General features: G+C 41.0%; 1 protein-coding gene across 26 annotated transcripts in view; it reads left to right on the top strand.

The window, feature by feature from the left end:
• The window catches only part of LIMCH1 (LIM and calponin homology domains 1), a 329,186-nt gene that overhangs the window by 274,077 nt on the left and 37,306 nt on the right, over nt 1-17,803 (top strand). For all 26 annotated transcript variants that reach the window (XM_082728805.1, XM_082728814.1, XM_082728813.1 and 23 more), the window contains 2 exons: nt 61-469; nt 3,984-4,202. In XM_082728805.1, the coding sequence (XP_082584931.1) occupies nt 61-469; nt 3,984-4,202 (628 nt within the window). The remainder of the gene's footprint in view (nt 1-60; nt 470-3,983; nt 4,203-17,803) is intronic.

The following is a 17,803-nucleotide window of genomic DNA, read 5'->3' as shown; positions in this document are numbered from 1 at the left end:
TTTGCAATTTTTGTGACGGTTGACTCTGTGTTTGCTTCCCCTCCCTCACCCATCCTTTAGAGAGCGGCGAGAGAGGGAGTTGCATGAAGCCTATAAGAATGCACGGTCCCAGGAAGAGGCAGAGGGGATCCTTCAACAATACATCGAGCGGTTCACCATCAGCGAGGCTGTTCTCGAACGCTTGGAGATGCCAAAAATTCTGGAAAGAAGCCATTCCACAGAGCCAAATTTAACCCCCTTCCTGAATGACCCTAGCCCCATGAAGTACCTGCGGCGACAGTCACTGCCCCCACCCAAGTTCACTGCCACTGTGGAGACCACCATCACTCGGACCAGCGTTCTGGACACCAGCACGCCAGCAGGCAGCGGGTCTCCAAGCAAAACTGTCACCCCCAAAGCTGTGCCTATGCTGACACCCAAGCCTTATTCTCAGCCCAAAAACTCGCAAGAGGTTCTGAAGACCTTTAAGGTAGGATGCATTCCTTAAGAGGAGAACCAAAAGTGAACTCTGGGTAATTAACGGAAAGAAGCATCTTGCCCCCAAGAAGATGCAATTCTGTTGATCAAACAGAAATGATATGTATTACCGTTGATGACTGTGAAGTTTATGTCTCAGGAGATTTGCTTTGCAAATAGTTAAAGGAGCAAGGTGTGTTTCCCAGTTCGATATAATGGCGTGTCTCTCTAGAGTAGTGGTCCCCAACACTAAATTCAGTAAAACCTTGGGGATCTCCAGCCCTGTGGAGGTAGAGTGAATTCCTCCAAACCAAATTGTCATTGCCTTTGGTTTAAGTAGAAGTATATGCAGCTACCTCTTCTTTTTAAAGAATTTGACATCATATCCAGAAAGATGCTACAATTGCAAAAGGAAAGAGACAATACAAGGAATACATAGGAGCATGGGATGTATTTGATTCTCAGATGAGACAGGATTTTACGAATATTTTTAAAGGGGAAAGAAACTAGGTTGTTTTCTACCAATGACTATGTAATGTTCCAGAACCAAAGAACCTATGACCACCAAATGTCTTTCCACTGCCTCGATTTCTGGTGTTTTCCCTCATATCCCAAGGAAACACTCGTTCTTTGACTTAAGCTCTTCTGACTACAAAGAAAAATCAGTTCTCATTGTCCCTGCACACCACATGGGTTCTTAATAGAAGACAGAGGTGGAATTCATCAGCAGGAGACAGGGGCACATGACTATAAAGAAAGATTACTTGGCTAAACTAGTTGAGCAATGTGATGTCATGTATCTTCCTATTGAATTTCAGAGGGAACCAAACTGTATATACACTTTCTGATTAAGTAACTCAGAATGGATCTTGAAAGTCTGTGCCTTAGGCTTCAATAGAACAAAAGAAGGGAATGAATCCTGGATGTCTCATCTGTGTTGAGTTGAGATTTGTGTCCCTCGAAGGACTGGGGCTGTGTCTTTGTTGTCCACAGCTTTGTCCTGGGAGCCTGGCCTCGGTGCCCGGGGCATAGCTCTTATTGAATATATACATGCGTTTTCCTGAGGAAATGAGCTACTCATCGTGTAGGCTCACACACAGATAAGCATGTCCCCTAGTACGGCACCAGCTCTCCTTCACCCAGGGCCCATGACCTTTCCAGAACCTTCTGTGATATTTCATGAAGGAAGGTTTGATGTTGAGGTGGCCCACCATGGGGGTAAGAAATACATTTATTTAACTTGGTATCTGAGGCCTCTGATCAGATAATCCAGATGTCCACTTCCCCTCCTTTATATAAATAGTGCGAGGTGATCATTTAAACAGAAGAGTTATGACAGATGACTTGATGGCAAGATTTTGGTCCTGAGGAAACCCTGTCTCTCACCATTGTGGCAAAAATAATGTTTAAGTCCCCCGCAAGAGTATTCATGGAGAAGAACCGAGTAGAGATCTTAGAGCTGGGGTTCACTCTTGACCACTAATGAGCCCTTGAGTCATTACAGGCTTGGCTTATCAGCCCTAATCACAGCCCCGCGACTGAGCGGGTGAACCCCGTTATGGTCAAAGGTAGTATGTGGAAAGTTGTTACTAGATAATGCCAGGACAGAAGCTAAGAGGGGTGTGTGTGTGTGTGTGTGTGTGTGTTTTCTTGTGAGTATGACAGTGGGGTGAGGGAGACATAGAATACAGACTTCGTTTCCCAGGACAGAATTAAGCGTAAAGAAAAATAAAATGAAATAGTATAGGGTAGTGTTTTTCTCCCTCTTTTTTAAAAAAAGGTTTTATTTATTTATTAGAGAGAGAGTGAGAGAGCACGAGCAGTGGGGAGAGGGAGAAGCAGGCTCCTCGCTGAGCAAGGAGCCTAATGTGGGGCTCGATCCCAGGACCCTGGGATGGTGACCTGAGCTGAAGGTAGATACTTAACCAGCTGAGCCACCCAGGTGCCCCTAAGTCCATGTTTTTCAAAGTGAGATTTGCTACCTATTGCTGGGTTATGAAATCGGTTTAGTGGCTTGGTATCAGTAATTTTTAAAATAAAGTAAAATATGAGGGGTTAAAAAAAGTCTGGTACATCACACATAATAAAAATAAATACTGTTTTACAAAAACTCCTATTCAGCTATATTTACTTGGGTGTGCTTAGTTGTGGTTTAAGTTTCTTCTTATGGCTCACAGACAATAAATTACGCAAGCCACTGGCTTAAGGTAAATAAGCTGTAACTAATATCTGGCCTTCCATGATTCCTTTTGAAGGATTTTAGAAAGTCTCGTAAAAATAATAGCTAATATTTATATACATAAAACGTGCCAGATATTCTTCCAAACTCTGCACATATGTTAACCCATAAAAATCCCCTCAGTGGCACTAGCAGGGAAATGCAGTTATTATAAACTTGGTAGACGGGGACCCTGAACACAGAGGAGAAGACACTTGTTCAAGATTATGTGGTTTTGGGGGCGCCTGGGTGGCTCAGTGGGTTAAGCCGCTGCCTTCGGCTCAGGTCATGATCTCAGGGTCCTGGGATCGAGTCCCGCATCGGGCTCTCTGCTCAGCAGGGAGCCTGCTTCCCTCTCTCTCTCTCTGCCTGCCTCTCTGACTACTTGTGATTTCTCTCTGTCAAATAAATAAATAAAATCTTTAAAAAAAAAAAAAAAAAAGATTATGTGGTTTTGAAATGGTAGAGCCAGGATTGAACCTGAGGCTGTCAGAGGGCAGAGCTTCCTCCCATAACCTCTCTATCCATTACCTCAGGCTTAAAGACAGAAAGTTCTAGATGCCGTTCAATAAGCCAGACTAATTAACCACCCCCTCGGCTCCTCCTTTCTTGCCTTTACCACCTTCCCTAGACGTGGGAACAAAGCAAAAATATTTTAATGTGTATGGCCTTTTGTTCTTGAGAAAATTGGGATTGGAAAATGAACTGCAAATAGGGATTTACTGTGATTTAGCATAGCATCCGGCCAGGGGCCCTCATGTTAGCTTGCAAAAATGTACCCATTGCCCCCTTACCACAGGATAAGCTGTAAAAGATTCCTGACCTAGGTGGGTTCTACCTAATTTGTAGGCTAACCAGAAAAAAAAAAAAAAAAAAAAGCCTCAAAATTCTGGCATAGCATTCAGAACTTAAATGAAGTGCTACAATCCAGGTTTGTGGTGTGTATTTATGCTTAAGACTCCTTGCTTTCCTACACTTTATTTTTTAAAATTTTATTTAAAATCAATTAATTAACATAGAGTGCATTATGAGTGTCTGAGGGTATACTCTAAAGTAAGAGCACACCCCGAGTAAGGCAGACATGAAATTTAATCCAAAATGAAGGGGCCTGAGAAGATGGATGACCTTTTAAAGAGGCCCATAGAGCCTTCATTTCTAGAACCGATGGAAGCATATGAGAGACCTTATTTTGTGCTGGACTATGATTAATAAACGGTAATGTTTTACTGTGACTCTAAATGTGTTCTTTCATTGTTATAGTCTTCCACTGGGAAATAGCATCTGTTTTTGTTCCTTGTGTTTCCTATAGGTAGATGGGAAAGTCAGCGTGAATGGAGAAACAGTTCATGGTGACAAGATGGAGAAGGAGAAAGAAGGTCCTGCGGTGGCCCCTGCCCCCTCGTTAACCAAATCCCAGATGTTTGAAGGTGTGGCCAGAGTGCATGGGTCCCTAGTGGAGCTCAAACAAGGCAACAGTAGCATTGAGATCAGCATAAAGAAGCCAAATTCTGTTGCCCAAGAACTAAGAGTAAGAACACACTTTTCTTTTCCTTTTGGGGCTAATTCCGCTGCAAAAGAATCTATTTTTAAAAATAAGTAGGTCTTGATAACCACCATTGCTCTCTCTGTGGGTATAATATTTTGTTAAGGCTGCCTAACAAAGCTAACAGAGTAGCTTAAACGCCAGAAATTAATCGTTTCATAGTCGTGCTGGCCAGTTGTCCAAATTCAAGGTATTGGCAGGGTTGGTTCCTTCTGCTGGCTGTGAGGAAGACTCTGTTCCACGTCTCTCTGCTACTTTTTGGTGGTTTGCTAGCACTTTCTGGTATTCCTTGGCTTGTAGAAGGCTTCCCCTGATCTGTGCCTTCTTCTTCACGTGGCATTCCATCTGCGTACTTGTCTGTGTCCAAGTCTCCCCTTTTTATAAGGACACCAGACATGACATCCTGGGCCCACTCCACTGTGGCCGCAGCTAACCCTAACCCATTATACCTGCAATGATACTATACCAAGGAAGGTCCCACTCTGAGGTACTAGGAGTTAGGACTTCAGCATATGAATTTGGGGGGCTGTAGGAGACACAATTCAACCCCAGTTGGTGGGGTATAATAGAAGTTATATTATCACTTATGAATAAGAGAAACTTCTTTTTGTCTTCACATTCTTGGTATCTAGGGTTATAGAAAAATAAATAAATCTCTAAAATACTTTTCTCCACCCCTTATTTGTTCCCCATCAGAACCTATTTATGCACTATGAAAATGACTGGTGCCCTAAGAACCTGGCTTTCCATCCTTGACAATATGTATAAAAGGATATCTGTCTTATTAGCTTAAAGACAAACAAAAAGCCCCCCAAACACTAAAAGCGATAAAAGGTGTTCTTAGCTTAGCCCCTTAAATTCAGAACAATTGGAAGCAACTATTGAATAGCCAAGCTGCAAAATGTCATGGGATTCAGCAATTACAGGAAAGAAAACTCAATTTTCTATTCTGTTTGCTGGTTTGGTATGTAAAACAGAGTCGGAAAGATGACCCTTTCTTAGGTCTCTCCCCCGAAGGGCTCACGCTGGTATTGTGGCTCAGACCCAAACTTTCACGGCCACAGACACAGACCAGCTTTTAGGGTGCACACTGGATTCCACACAACCTCGTTTGTCCTCACCAGACGCTGATTTCTGCAGTTTTCATTGATAGCGTTTGGGTTGGAATTACAAAGGATGGGGGACACTGTCACGATTTTACCCCCAGAGCTTAGGAAGGTTTGACCCCCAAGGGAACTTGTCTTCTGTTTCCAAGGCTGAGTTAGAAGACCCAACTAGCTAAACTCACCAGTGGACTGGGTCTCATTTTGCTTATCCCTGGAGACACCTTCTTGTCTCTTATCTTTTTTTCTAATTGTAGCACACTTGACATATCCTATCCTGTTAATTTCAGGTGTACATCATAGTGATTCAAGATCTTTACACATTATGATCGATGCCCACAATAAGCCCGATTACCATCCACCCCCTTCCAAAGTTTTTACAATATCCTTCACTGTATTTCCTATCTGAACATTATATCCCCATGACTTACTTATTTTATTCCTGGGAGCTTGTCTCTCTTTATCCCCTGAAATTATTTTTTCTGCCCCCCAAGCCCCACCCCACTCTGGTTTCAAACAGTTTGCTTCCATTATCTAGGAGTCTGTTTTGTTTTTCACTTGTTTTGTTTTTTGGATTCCGCATACAGTATTTGTCTCTCTCTGTCTGACCTATTTCACTTAGCATTACACCCTCTACGTCCATCTATGTTGTCTCAAATGGCAAGATCTCCTTTTTCAAAGCTAAGTAATATTCTATTGTACCTATATACCACATCTTATTTATCCATTCGTCTATCAATGGACACTTAGCTATCCATTGTCTCGTATCTTGGCTTTTATAAATAATACTGCAATAAGCATAGGGGTGCATGTATCTCTTTGAATTGGTGTCTCATTTACTTTGGATAAATATCCAGAAGTGGAATTGTTTGATCATAAGGTAGTTCTATTTTTAATTTTTTGAGGGCCCTTTATCCTGTTTTCCACAGTGGCTGCACCATTTGCATTTTCATCAACACTGCACAAAGATTCCCTTTTCTCTACATCCTTGCCAATTCTTATGTTCTGTCTTTTTGATAGTAGCCAATCTGACAGGAGTGAACTGATAGCTCATTGTGATTTTGATTTGCATTTCCCTGATGATGACTGATGTTGAACATCTTTTCATGTGCCTGTTGGCCATATGTATGTCTTCTTGGGGAAAGTATCTATTCAAGTCCTCTCACCATTTTTAAATTAGTTTTTTTTATATTGTTGTATAAATTATTTGTATATTTCAGATATTAACTCCATATCAGATGTATGACTTACAAGTATCTTCTCCCACTCAGTAGGTTGCCTTTTCATTCGCTGATGGTTTCCTTTGTTGCACAAAAGCTTTTCAGTTTGATGTAATCCTGGTTTTGTGTTGTTTTTTTTTTTTTCAATTGTAGCTTTTGTTACCCTGAGGAGACTTGTCCAAACAAATGCTGCTAAAACAAATGTCAAGGAACTTACTGCCTATAATTTCTTCTAAATATTTTATGGTTTTTGGTATGACGTTTAAGCCCCTAATCCATTTTGAATTAATTTTTATATGTGGTGTAAGATAATGGTCCAGTTTCATTCTGGGATTTTTCTTTTGAGGAAGAATGAAATGTGTTAGGACTTGAGCACCGTGGGGAAGAATTCCCCACGGTGCTCAAGTCCTATGGAGTTGCAAAGGGGAATAAACCAAAATAGTTTACTCACATGGTAACACATTTACTGGTCTCCAGGAGCAAAGTGTTGTGATCCAGGCAAATGCTGAGTCTCTCAACATGGAATATAATTTCACTTTTCATTTGCATAAATGTTATCATCTCTGAAGAATTTTTACTAATTATCATAAGACGAAATATTGAGTTTTGCTACTAGCATGGGAACTTTACTGGTAGAGTCCATATATGCTCTTAATTTTAAATTAGAAGTTTCTGTAATTAATTAGATATTATATTGGTAGAACTGCTTTTCTGGGACAATTAGTAATTCTGTTCTTATTTGTCTTTTGCCAGACTTAGTGTTAAGCATTTCTGAAGTTCCCTGATCAGTACCATTCCATGACTCAGTTTGACTACTAGGGTCACAGGCCCTTTGCATGTACTGTGAAGCACAGCTCTTTCTCATTATACTTTGCAAAAGCAACAGTGTCGGTGTCATGCTTGGTCCATGACACTTGCCACATAATAGAGGTACACAGGGCTTACTTAGGCCCAGCAGATAAATTATAAGAACAAACCCTGAGGGGTGTACAGTCAGGCACACGCCTACATTTTATCTCTCACCAGTTCTGCCCTCTGGCCGTTTTGTTGTTTGAGTTTGGGGGAAACCCTGCCCTTCAATGAATGGATTTTATTCCTGATTGAAGTTAAAGGAATAAGTGAAGAGACTAGATGGTATAATGCCTAAACCTCCTAAACCAACTATTTAATTTCTCTTGTTCTAAGTTTTTAACCCTTTGGGGAAAAAAAAGCTTTACTGGTGGCATTAAGCAGAGGACTCCGAAGAAAAGGGGGTTGATTTGTTTTTAGAGCAGTATAGCCTCCCTTTAAAAATATACTCATTCTTGATAATGAGTCATATTCTTATTTTTACAGTTAGCAAATTAAAAAATAGCCCGTTTTCTGTTTAATGACAGGTATTTTCCACTTTAATAGTAGTTAACCTCCCTAAAGGCCAAGAGAAGATGGATTGAAACATTTCACATTGATTGTATATCCCCAAAAGTGTCTTGTTTGAAGAGAAGCAAAATTAGATAGTTTGAAAGAAATCATCTTACTTCAGTAATGTATACAGTATAACAAGAAAAGCCCCAAACAAAAGGTGGCCCGGTGGATTTTCTTCCCCTGAAACAGCCTGATCCTGGACAGACTCAAGATGTAGGTCCAAACTCTTGGAAAAGCCTGGGAGCCTCTTCCTTTATAGATCTCTTACTTGAAAAAAAAACTGCCTAGAGTTGGGGCTACCTGGGTTGCATAGTCGGTTAAGCATCTGATTCTTGGTTTCAGCACAGATCATGATCTCAGGGTCGTGAGATGGAGCCCGGCGTCGGGCTCTGTGCTCAATGTGGAGTCTGCTTCAGATTCTTTCTCCTTCTCCCTCTGCCCTGCCCAAATGTGCTCTCTCTCCCACCTTCTCTCTCTCTCTTTCAAAGAAACAAATCTTTTTTTTAAGATTTTATTTATTTATTTGACAGAGATCACAAGTAGGCAGAGAGAGAGGCAGAGAGAGAGGGGGGAAAGCAGGCTCCCCACTGAGCAGAAAACCTGATGTGGGACTCGATCTCAGGACCTTGGGATCATGACCTGAGCCAAAGGCAGAGGCTTTAACCCACTGAGCCACCCAGTTGCCCCAAAGAAATAAATCTTTTTAAAGAAAGGAAAAGGAAAGAAAGAAAAACCACCCTGTTTGGAGTCATTTCTAGTTCAGAAGCCATGGTGGTTCTGAATGGGAAGTATCTTTTCTTTCCCCGACTCTATACTCCAGGCCCTTGACTCAACTATGGCAGGGGCTAGAACAGTGTTTTCTAGGTAAATCACTACCTGTATGCATCTGTTAGACTGTAAGCCAAGAGGTCAGCTCTCCTACGCAGAATGTAGGCTCATTATTAAAACAGTCTTCATACTCACAACTTACAACACCAAAAGTTTTCCGTTCCCAATGTGTTATTCCAAGAGTCATTTGAGAAGCATGTCTTCTCCCAATAAACCGACGCCTCACTTCATGTCCTTGCCCGTATTCCAAGAAAAGCATTTCTTGACTATGTTACAGCTGGTGTATTCCCGTTGAAGTGGTGGAATTCGGTGGTCATGGCAAAATAGGGGGACCACCTAAAACAGAGGGGCTGCCCCTCAGAGCCTCCCCCCTGCCGGGCCAGAGACCAGCTTGGACTCGATGCGCTATTTTCTCATGCATGTGCCCCATTCTGCGGGGCCGTCAAAGGAATAGTGTTCTCTTTAAATGGCGTCTTTCTTCCAAAAACTGCATTCCCAACAGATACACTCTTTACAGAGGAGTAACCTCCCCCACCACCAAAATGTCACAGCTGTCCAGGGCAAGCTGGAACTGCTCAAAGGGCATGGCAGCCATAGGCAGGAGTGTCCATTCAGACCATGAAGCAAGGGCGGCAGGGGAGGGTGACCGCAAGACTCCCGTTGTGGGGGACAGGCTGAGGTTGGACTCTCAGCCTCTGGGGCCAGCACGGCCACTTTTGTGCGATATTATGTCCTCTCTCTGGTTTCTTTCTCCCTCACCTTTCTCATTTAAAACTCTCGGGACCGTTGCTCTCTCGCTTAAGAAATGGAGCCTCAATGAAGTTAAGCGTGTTATTATTATTATTTTTTAATACTCTGGCTGTATCTATTGATACCAGCAAACTCCACATCATCCTCAGCTGAATCACCTGTCAGGTAATGACACAGTGACTACAGTTACTTTGCCAGTAGTTGGTTGCCTGGTCACCGATAAGCCTGAATTAAGGACTATTCTCTGCCCCATTTTTGAAGCAGGGAAGAAAAAAAAAATCTCATAAACTTGCTGGGAGGGCAGTTTTTATAAAGCAGCCAGAAAAGTATATAAAGTAAAGTTTAATTAAGTGCTAGATAATATGGTCAGAAGACTAGCGGGTTGGAAGCTTTGCAGAGAACAGGTAAGATCCTTATGGTTGGGGTTAGTGGGAAAGGTTTTGTGTGGGACGTGGTTTGGAAACTTGACCTTGGGTGTGGGATTTGCATTGGAATGGAGCAGGTTATTCCACACGTTGGGAACGGCAGAAGCAAAGGCTTGGACAGTGGTGAAGAAGCCACAAGAAGATTCCAGGAGTGGTCACAGGGCTACAGTGTGATGCGGTTGACTAGGATGTTACATATTCTAAGCAAAGGGGTCCGGTCTCCCAAGACCTGACCTGGTTACCCCTGAGATATTTCCCCGCAAAAACCTTTTTGTTTTATTTTGTGTTTTAAAATATTGGCTTCTGTAAGAAAACCATGTCCTAGCACAAATACAGACTCCTGGAATCCAGGATTGGAAAATAAGTTGGAAGGTCTTCTTAGCTGATGAGGGCTTTATCCTGCTCAGAGAGATGTTTCTGTCGCCCTCAAAGCTAGTCCAGAGTTTTCTTCATAGGACTTCATAGGAGCTGAATTTGCATTTGACTCTCTTCCTTCCTCTGTGGTACTAAAAATGGCCCTTTCCTAAATACCTAGAGTACTTCATGTAGTAGGTCAAAGATCTAAGCCCTACCTGAGCCTCAGTTTATATTAAAGACAAAGATAATAGTAGTATATGCCTCTGAAGGTTAGTGTGAGAATCCCTGTCTAGAGTAAGCATTTGGCATGACGTCAGACTCACAGACAGGGGTGCCCTTAAGTTATTTTTAATAGGGTTGTACAACCAATGGGAGAAAGTGACGGTACCGTTTCCAGAAGCCCCGAAAAGGGGTAGGTATAAAGTTTCTTGGGTTTAAAGCAAGATCGTCAAAAATCGCCATCTTGCACAGGGTGTGAATTTCAAACAAATGGGGTGAATTTCTTGTCATTGTCCAGCTTGGCTTGTTCGTCGTTCCAGTTGTAATTCACTAAGAAGCACAGGGCTGTGAATAGCTTTTTCCAGGAGGCCGACTGCCTTGTAGATGCTCCGTGTGGTACTTCCTCAGGTCTTTCTGTTCCTCCTGTTGTTCCCTCTTTCCCAAGTCTGTTCCCTCTGCCACCTAGACCCTGCCGATCACTCCTCCTCCCCAGCTCATCCCGATGTTGTCATGGGTTGTGGGGGGTGGGGGGAGTCCTGCTGGCCAGCTCCTTCCTCCCAAATCTATAGCAATTCTCCCTCCCTGACCAAGGGCCAAACGTTGCCGGCAGGTTTCTAAACGATTTTGTCTGTCTTCTCAAGCTAAGTAATAAGGTAGGTCTATTTTTTTTCAACCTTGATAATATCAGCCCTTGGCCTTCCTCTTGGAAATTTCAGTGCCTTACTAATCTTGTCCAATCCAGGAAAACAGACAATCCGATCTTTCTTGAAGCAGTGAGAGCTGGAGGAAGGCATTTGAGTAGGTGCTGTTTTCCTTACAACTGAGACCCACTGCAAAATTCCTTTCCAATGTCAAATGTCAACAAGCATTTCTTGACAAACTGTTTTTCTCCATCTAGAAGTAATGGGAGGAGTGTTAAATTAAAAGTCATTGAAGGTATTTAGGGAAAGAAGCATTTGCAGATGATACATCAGAGACAATTAAAAAAAAAAAGAATCTATCCCATTTACCTGGACCAGAGCCTCACATTGTGGGTTCGAAAAGTTTAGGCAAAAAGGAAAAGGCTAAGGAGTGGAGACTCTGATCCCCCATGCAGATCCTCTTTTACCCAGTGAAAGTAGATACTCAGAGGTATAAAAGTGAAAGGGGAAACACATGCATGGCATATGTGACCCCTGGGTCACTGGTGCCAAGACATAAATAGACTGATTTTCCAGGCTTCTGTCCAGAGAAGTTATTCGAGACCGAAGCCAGGAAATCACTCAGTCACAGAATGGAAGCTGAGGAAAGGACGTTGGGTATCACATCTTCCGACCCACAGAGGTTAAATGATCAGCCCAACTTCTGGTCGTTCCTCCGTCCTGGGAACAGGACCACCCAAGCTCTGGGTCTCTGCTCTCCTGCTCTGTCTTTCCAGTTGCTTCTCCAGTGTTGCTCTGGGGCCAACCCACAAGTGAGATCCTTGTTAGAATGAACAGCCAGACGCTAGGTAGATTTTGTGGCAAGACCACATTCCTCTCGGGCCAAGAAACTGCCACGCCCCCCCCACTCCCACCACCCCCCTCCCCAGCCCCTGACCTCAGGGCTAAGTCTGACAGCAGAACGAGTTTGGATCATGTTCTCGGTCAAGGAGAAGCCGGCTCCTGCTTGGGCCCCTGTAACCTGTCTGTGCTCTCATTTCTACTCAGGCCAGGGATCTGATCTTACTTCCTTGCTGTTGTCATTCTTGAGACAGTGTTACCCGTCGGAGAAGGGAAGGCTTCTCCCTGTTTAGCTGAAACCAAAGGAAAGTATGGGTCGGAAAGTGCCTTTTCCAGCAAGGCAGGTTTGTTTCAGGCAAATTTTGGAGTCCATCAGGTTAAAACTGCCAATTTTGAGCTCATTTCCTTTGAAATAGTGATGTGAGTACAAAAATAACAAACCTTCAAGATGCGAGAGCCAGACACGAGCTAATTAAACTGTCTTTGGGGATTTCCCTTGATTACATACACAGCTGACTCTTGAACAACACAGTTTGAAGCACATGTGTCCACTTACATGTGGATTTTTTTCAATATATACAGTACTGTATGTATTTTCCTTATGATTTTCTTAGTAACATTTTCTTTTCTCTAGTTCTCTTACTTTATTTTAAGAATTTGTGTGGAATACATGTAACACAAAATATGTGTTAATCAACTGTTCATGTTATTGGTAAAGTTTCTGCTCATCAGTAGACTATTAGTAGTTAAGTTTTGAGGAGTCAAAAGTTACACTTGAATTTTTGACTGTGCAGAGGGGTCAGTGCCCCTAACTATGCCTTTGTTCAAGAGTCAGCTATAGTCTATACATATGCCAGAAGATTAAAGAAAATAGGGGCACCTGGGTGGCTCAGGTGTTAAGCGTCTGCCTTCGGCTCAGGTCATGATCCCAGGGTCCTGGGATCAAGCCCCGTATCAGGCTCCCTGCTTAGCGGGGAGCCTGCTTCTCCCTCTCCAACTCTCCCTGTTTATGTTCCCTCTCTGGCTGTTTCTCTCTGTCAAACAATAAATAAAATCTTTTTTAAAAAAGGAGATATAAACTACATACTGCTGCAGCCACTCAGAAATTAATACTAAGATTTTTTTTTTTAATGTGTATCCTTCTCCTCTTTTTTCTCAGGGCATAGAAAATGTTTTTTAAATGGACTCATGTTATTCAAATTGGGTCATAGCTTGCTTTTTCTCTTAATTTACCCTGAATATTTTGCTAGCTAATAGCCTGATTTGGATGACTAGTATGAATTCAAAGTAAGCTTGAGAGTATGAGTTCCATAAATAATGCATAGACCATTTGCTTACCTAGCATAGATTACATATCTGCCCTGTACCAGTGCTGCATACACCTCGGACCCCCAGACCCTGGGCTGGGTGGAAAGCCCCAAGATGGGGGTGGTGGCCGGGGGCAGTCTGGTCTCAAGCTGCCCTTGGAAGTGGAGACAGCTAGATTGCCTCCTGTTCGGAGAGTCCCTGAGAGTTCTCTTTTGCAGAACAAATGGATGACGAGTAGAATCGATGACAAGGGGAGAGGAAAAGACAGTTTGAATCATTTCAGCAAAAACCTGGGGATTCCCAGATTCTTATACTGCATTTTAGCAATCAAAACCTTTACATACCAGGGGACGATGTAGAGGTGGGCGTGAGTCCGAACCCGGATGACGGAGGGCTGGGTCTGGCTCCCACCTTCCCTGCCTGCTAGCAGGGACACTGCATAAACCACAGAGCCTCCTGAGCTTCAGTCTCCTCACCTGTACAGAGAGAGTCATCTGGATTATATACCTTAGCAGCTCACTGCGAGCATCAAGTGAGATTATCAACAGCGCTGACTCATGGTAATTGCACTAAGCACCAAGGTGGCTACGGTCACTACCCTTCAAAGCATCATTTTAAGGGAAGATAAATAGGGTCATCGGGAAGCTCAGTGTTTGAGTGGTAAGCCATACAGAAATGCATTCAGAAATCAGAGAATTCTTGGAAATGGAAATGCTCCATTAGTCATGCATAAGTAAAATCTTACTGGAATGTGATGAGCTCGTAAAATAAACCTTAACGAGTAGTGCCGGAGGATTTTGTCTCCTTTGCATTATAAATTACATCTAAAGGACTTCATGAATTATTCCCTTCATTCCAAGTGGCACACTTTCCCCATTTGAATGTATCTAAATCAGTATGTATCTTATAGTCAACAGTGTATCATATTTAACAGATAGTGTTTTCTTTCTTCGTAGTACCTAAAATAATACAACTTAGAATTCATGGCATCTGAGATCTATAAACTGTACCCATTTCTTTGTTCAGTTTTGAAGTGGGGAGGCTTTGGCCTGGTGTCTGTAGTTTTTTAATTTTGTTTCTAGTAATTGGAAACCCTACGGTTCTCAAAAGCATTGTTTGTCAGTATTTAAATCTGTGAATTTGTTTTCCAACTTCAGATAGTTTTCTATAATCTAATCAGTTTGGGGAACAACCTAAGAGATCAGTGTTTCTGATAGGATTTTATATATGGACATGATAAAACAAAAATACTACCACATATTAATATTTCTCTGTGTGTGATGGGGGGATATGTTAAATTATAAAATCTGACTTATTCTTTTGTAATGCTAGGCTGGTTGGTCTTCCAATGCTGCTGTTATGTCAGTCATTCATGTGACAATGCGAACACACACACAACAGGTACATATAACATATATAATAAAAGAGACTTTGGTCTTTTTAACTATTTCCATGCATAGAAGTCTCTTTAAAGGGATTCAACTCAGGCTTGTTAATATATTTAAAGTTACAAAATCTGTCAAGTAATATAAATATGTTGCTTGTTCCCTGCCTAGGGTTTTAAAAATATCTTTTAATTTAATATTCTATTCTTCCAGAGTTGATACACGGTATAGAAAATGTGCATCTAATTATGAGGAGTTTGAAATCACCCCATCCTCCAAAAGAAAAAACACAATTTTTGCCACTAAATGCTATTGTAGATCTTTTAGAAGCTTGGAAGGCTTGTTGCCCAAACTTTCTTTGTGCTTTTTTTTAAGCTTGGAAAATTTGCAAACATTTTTTTTTTTTAACAGCTATTCCCTCCCCCCCAGTTTTGTTATTGTGGTAAAATACATATAACATAAAATTTAGTATCTTAAGCATTTGTACACTTGAGTGGTATTAAGCACATTCATAATGTGTAACCATCACCCCCATCCATCTCCAGAACTCTTTTCATCTTGCAAAACCAAAACTCTACCCATTAAACAATAACTCCCCACAGTCCCCTCCCCCCCAGACCCTAACAACAGCCATTCTCCTTTTTTTTTCCTTTCACCTTTCCCTCCAATACCCCACCCTGTGGTAACTGCCACTCTACTCTCTATTACTACAAGCTCGGCTTTTTTAATTTTAATTTTTTAGATTCCACATATAACTGACATCATGCAATATTTGTCTGTGTCCAGCTTATTTCACTTAGTCCAATGTTCTCCAGATTCATCCATGTTGCAAATGGCAGGATTTCCTTCTTTCTTATGACTCAGTAGTATTCCATGCTGTCTGTGTCTGTGTGTATGTGTTTAAATAGATAAGAGATAGGTATTTATTTGTATATAGATAAAATTATACATACACCAATGATATATTTGTATATAATACTAATATTTATATATCATCACATTTACTTATGTATTTCATTATGCATATAATGTAATATTGATAAATCACATTTTCTTAATCCATTCATCCATCAACTTTTAGGTTGTTTCCATATCTTGGCTATTGTGAATAATGTTTTAATGAACATGGGAGTACAGATAGCTCTTTGCGATAATGATTTCATTTTCTCCGGATATATACCCAGAAGTGAAATTGCTAGATCATATGATAGTTCTATTTATAATTTTTTTAAAATTTTTAATTCTTTGAGGATCCTCCACACCATTTTCCACAATGGCTATACCAACTTACATTCCCACAATCAATATACAAGAATTCACTTGTCTCCACATCCTTGACAACACTTGTTACCTTTGACTTTTTAGTTATAGCCATCCCTAACAGATGTGAGGTGATACCTCACTGTGGTTTTGATTTCCCTGATAATTTGTGATGTTGGGCATCTTTTCAAATACCTGTTTAATTATTTTTAATTGGCTTATTTGTCTTTTTTTTTTTTTTTTTTGGCTGTGGGAATATGAGTGTCTTAAATATTTTGGTTAGTAATTCCTCATTGGATGTATGATTTGTAAATATTTTTCTCACTCTATAGATTACCCTTTCATTCTGTTAACTGTTTTCTCTGCTGTGAAAAAGCTTTTTAGCTTGTTTGCTTTTGCTTTTGTTGCCTGTGCTTTTAGTGTCATATATAAAAAATCATTGCCAAGGCCAAGGCCAAAGAGCTTTTCCTCTGCCTTCTTCTAGGAGTTTTGCAGTTTTAAGTCTTTATCCCACGTAGACATTAATTTTTGTATATGGTGTAAGATAAGAATTAAATTTCATTCTTTCATATGTAGAGACCCAGTTTTCCCAACACCATTTATGAAAGAAATCCTTTACCCATTTTGTATCCTTGGTTCCCTTGTCAAAAATTAGTTGATCGTGAAAGTGTGGGTTGATTTCTGGGCTCTCTATTCTATTCCATTGATCTGTGTGCCTGTTTTTATGACAATAGCATACTGTTTTAAATAATGCCGTTGGAATTTTGATAGGGATTAATTACATTGAATCTGTAGATTGCTTTGGGTAGTATGGACATTTTCACAGTATTAATTCTTCCAATCCATGAACACAAGCTATCTTTCTATTTCCTTGCACCTTCTTCAGTTCCTTCATCAATGTTTTCATTTTTAGTATACAGATATCTCACCTTGGTTAAATTTATTTCTACAATGCTATTGTAAATGGGATCATTTTCTTCTTTTTTGTATAGTTTGTATTGATTTCATATCCTGAAACTTTGCTGAATTCATTTATTAGTTTTAACAGGTTTTTTTTAAAGATTTTATTTATTTATTTGACAGAGAGAGATCACAAATAGGCAGAGAGGCAGGCAGAGAGAGAGAGAGAGAGAGGGAAGCAGGCTCCCTGCTGAGCAGAGAGCCCTATGCGGGACTCGATCCCAGGGACCTGAGATCATGACCTGAGCCAAAGGCAGCAGCTTAACCCACTGAGCCACCCAGGCACCCCAAGTTTTAAGAGTTTTTTGGTGGAATCTTTAGCACTTTCTGTATATAGGAGCATGTCCTCTGCAAACAAGTAATTTTGCTTCACCCTTTCCTATTTGGATGCCTTTTATTTCTTTTTCTTGCCTAATTGCTCTGGCTAGGACTTCCAGTTCTATGTTAAATAAAGGTGGAGAGAGTGGGCACCCTAGGTTGTTCCTGATTCTGGAGGAAAGTCTTTGAGCTTTCCACCAGTAAGTACAATGTTAGTTATGAGCATGTCAGATATGGCCTTTATTATGTTTAGGTGCATTCTTCTATCCTTAATTGTTAAGAGCTTTTATCATGAAAAGAGGTTGAATTTTGTCAGATGCTTTTTCTGCATCTATTGAGATGAGCACATGATTTTTATCCTTCATTTTATTAATATGGTGTATCACATTTTTTTGCATATGTTGAACCATTCTTGCATTTTTTCATTTTTTTAACATATTAATTTTATTTTTTTCAGTGTTTCAAGATTCATTGTTTATGCAACACACCCAGTGTTCCATGCAATATGTGCCCTCCTTAATACCCACCACCAGACTCACCCATCCCCCAACCCCCTTCCCCTCCAAAA

This window comes from Mustela nivalis (assembly GCF_964662115.1).
Source record: "Mustela nivalis genome assembly, chromosome: 4".
NCBI lineage: Eukaryota > Metazoa > Chordata > Mammalia > Carnivora > Mustelidae > Mustela > Mustela nivalis.
This window is presented reverse-complemented; position numbering and strand designations above follow the sequence as displayed.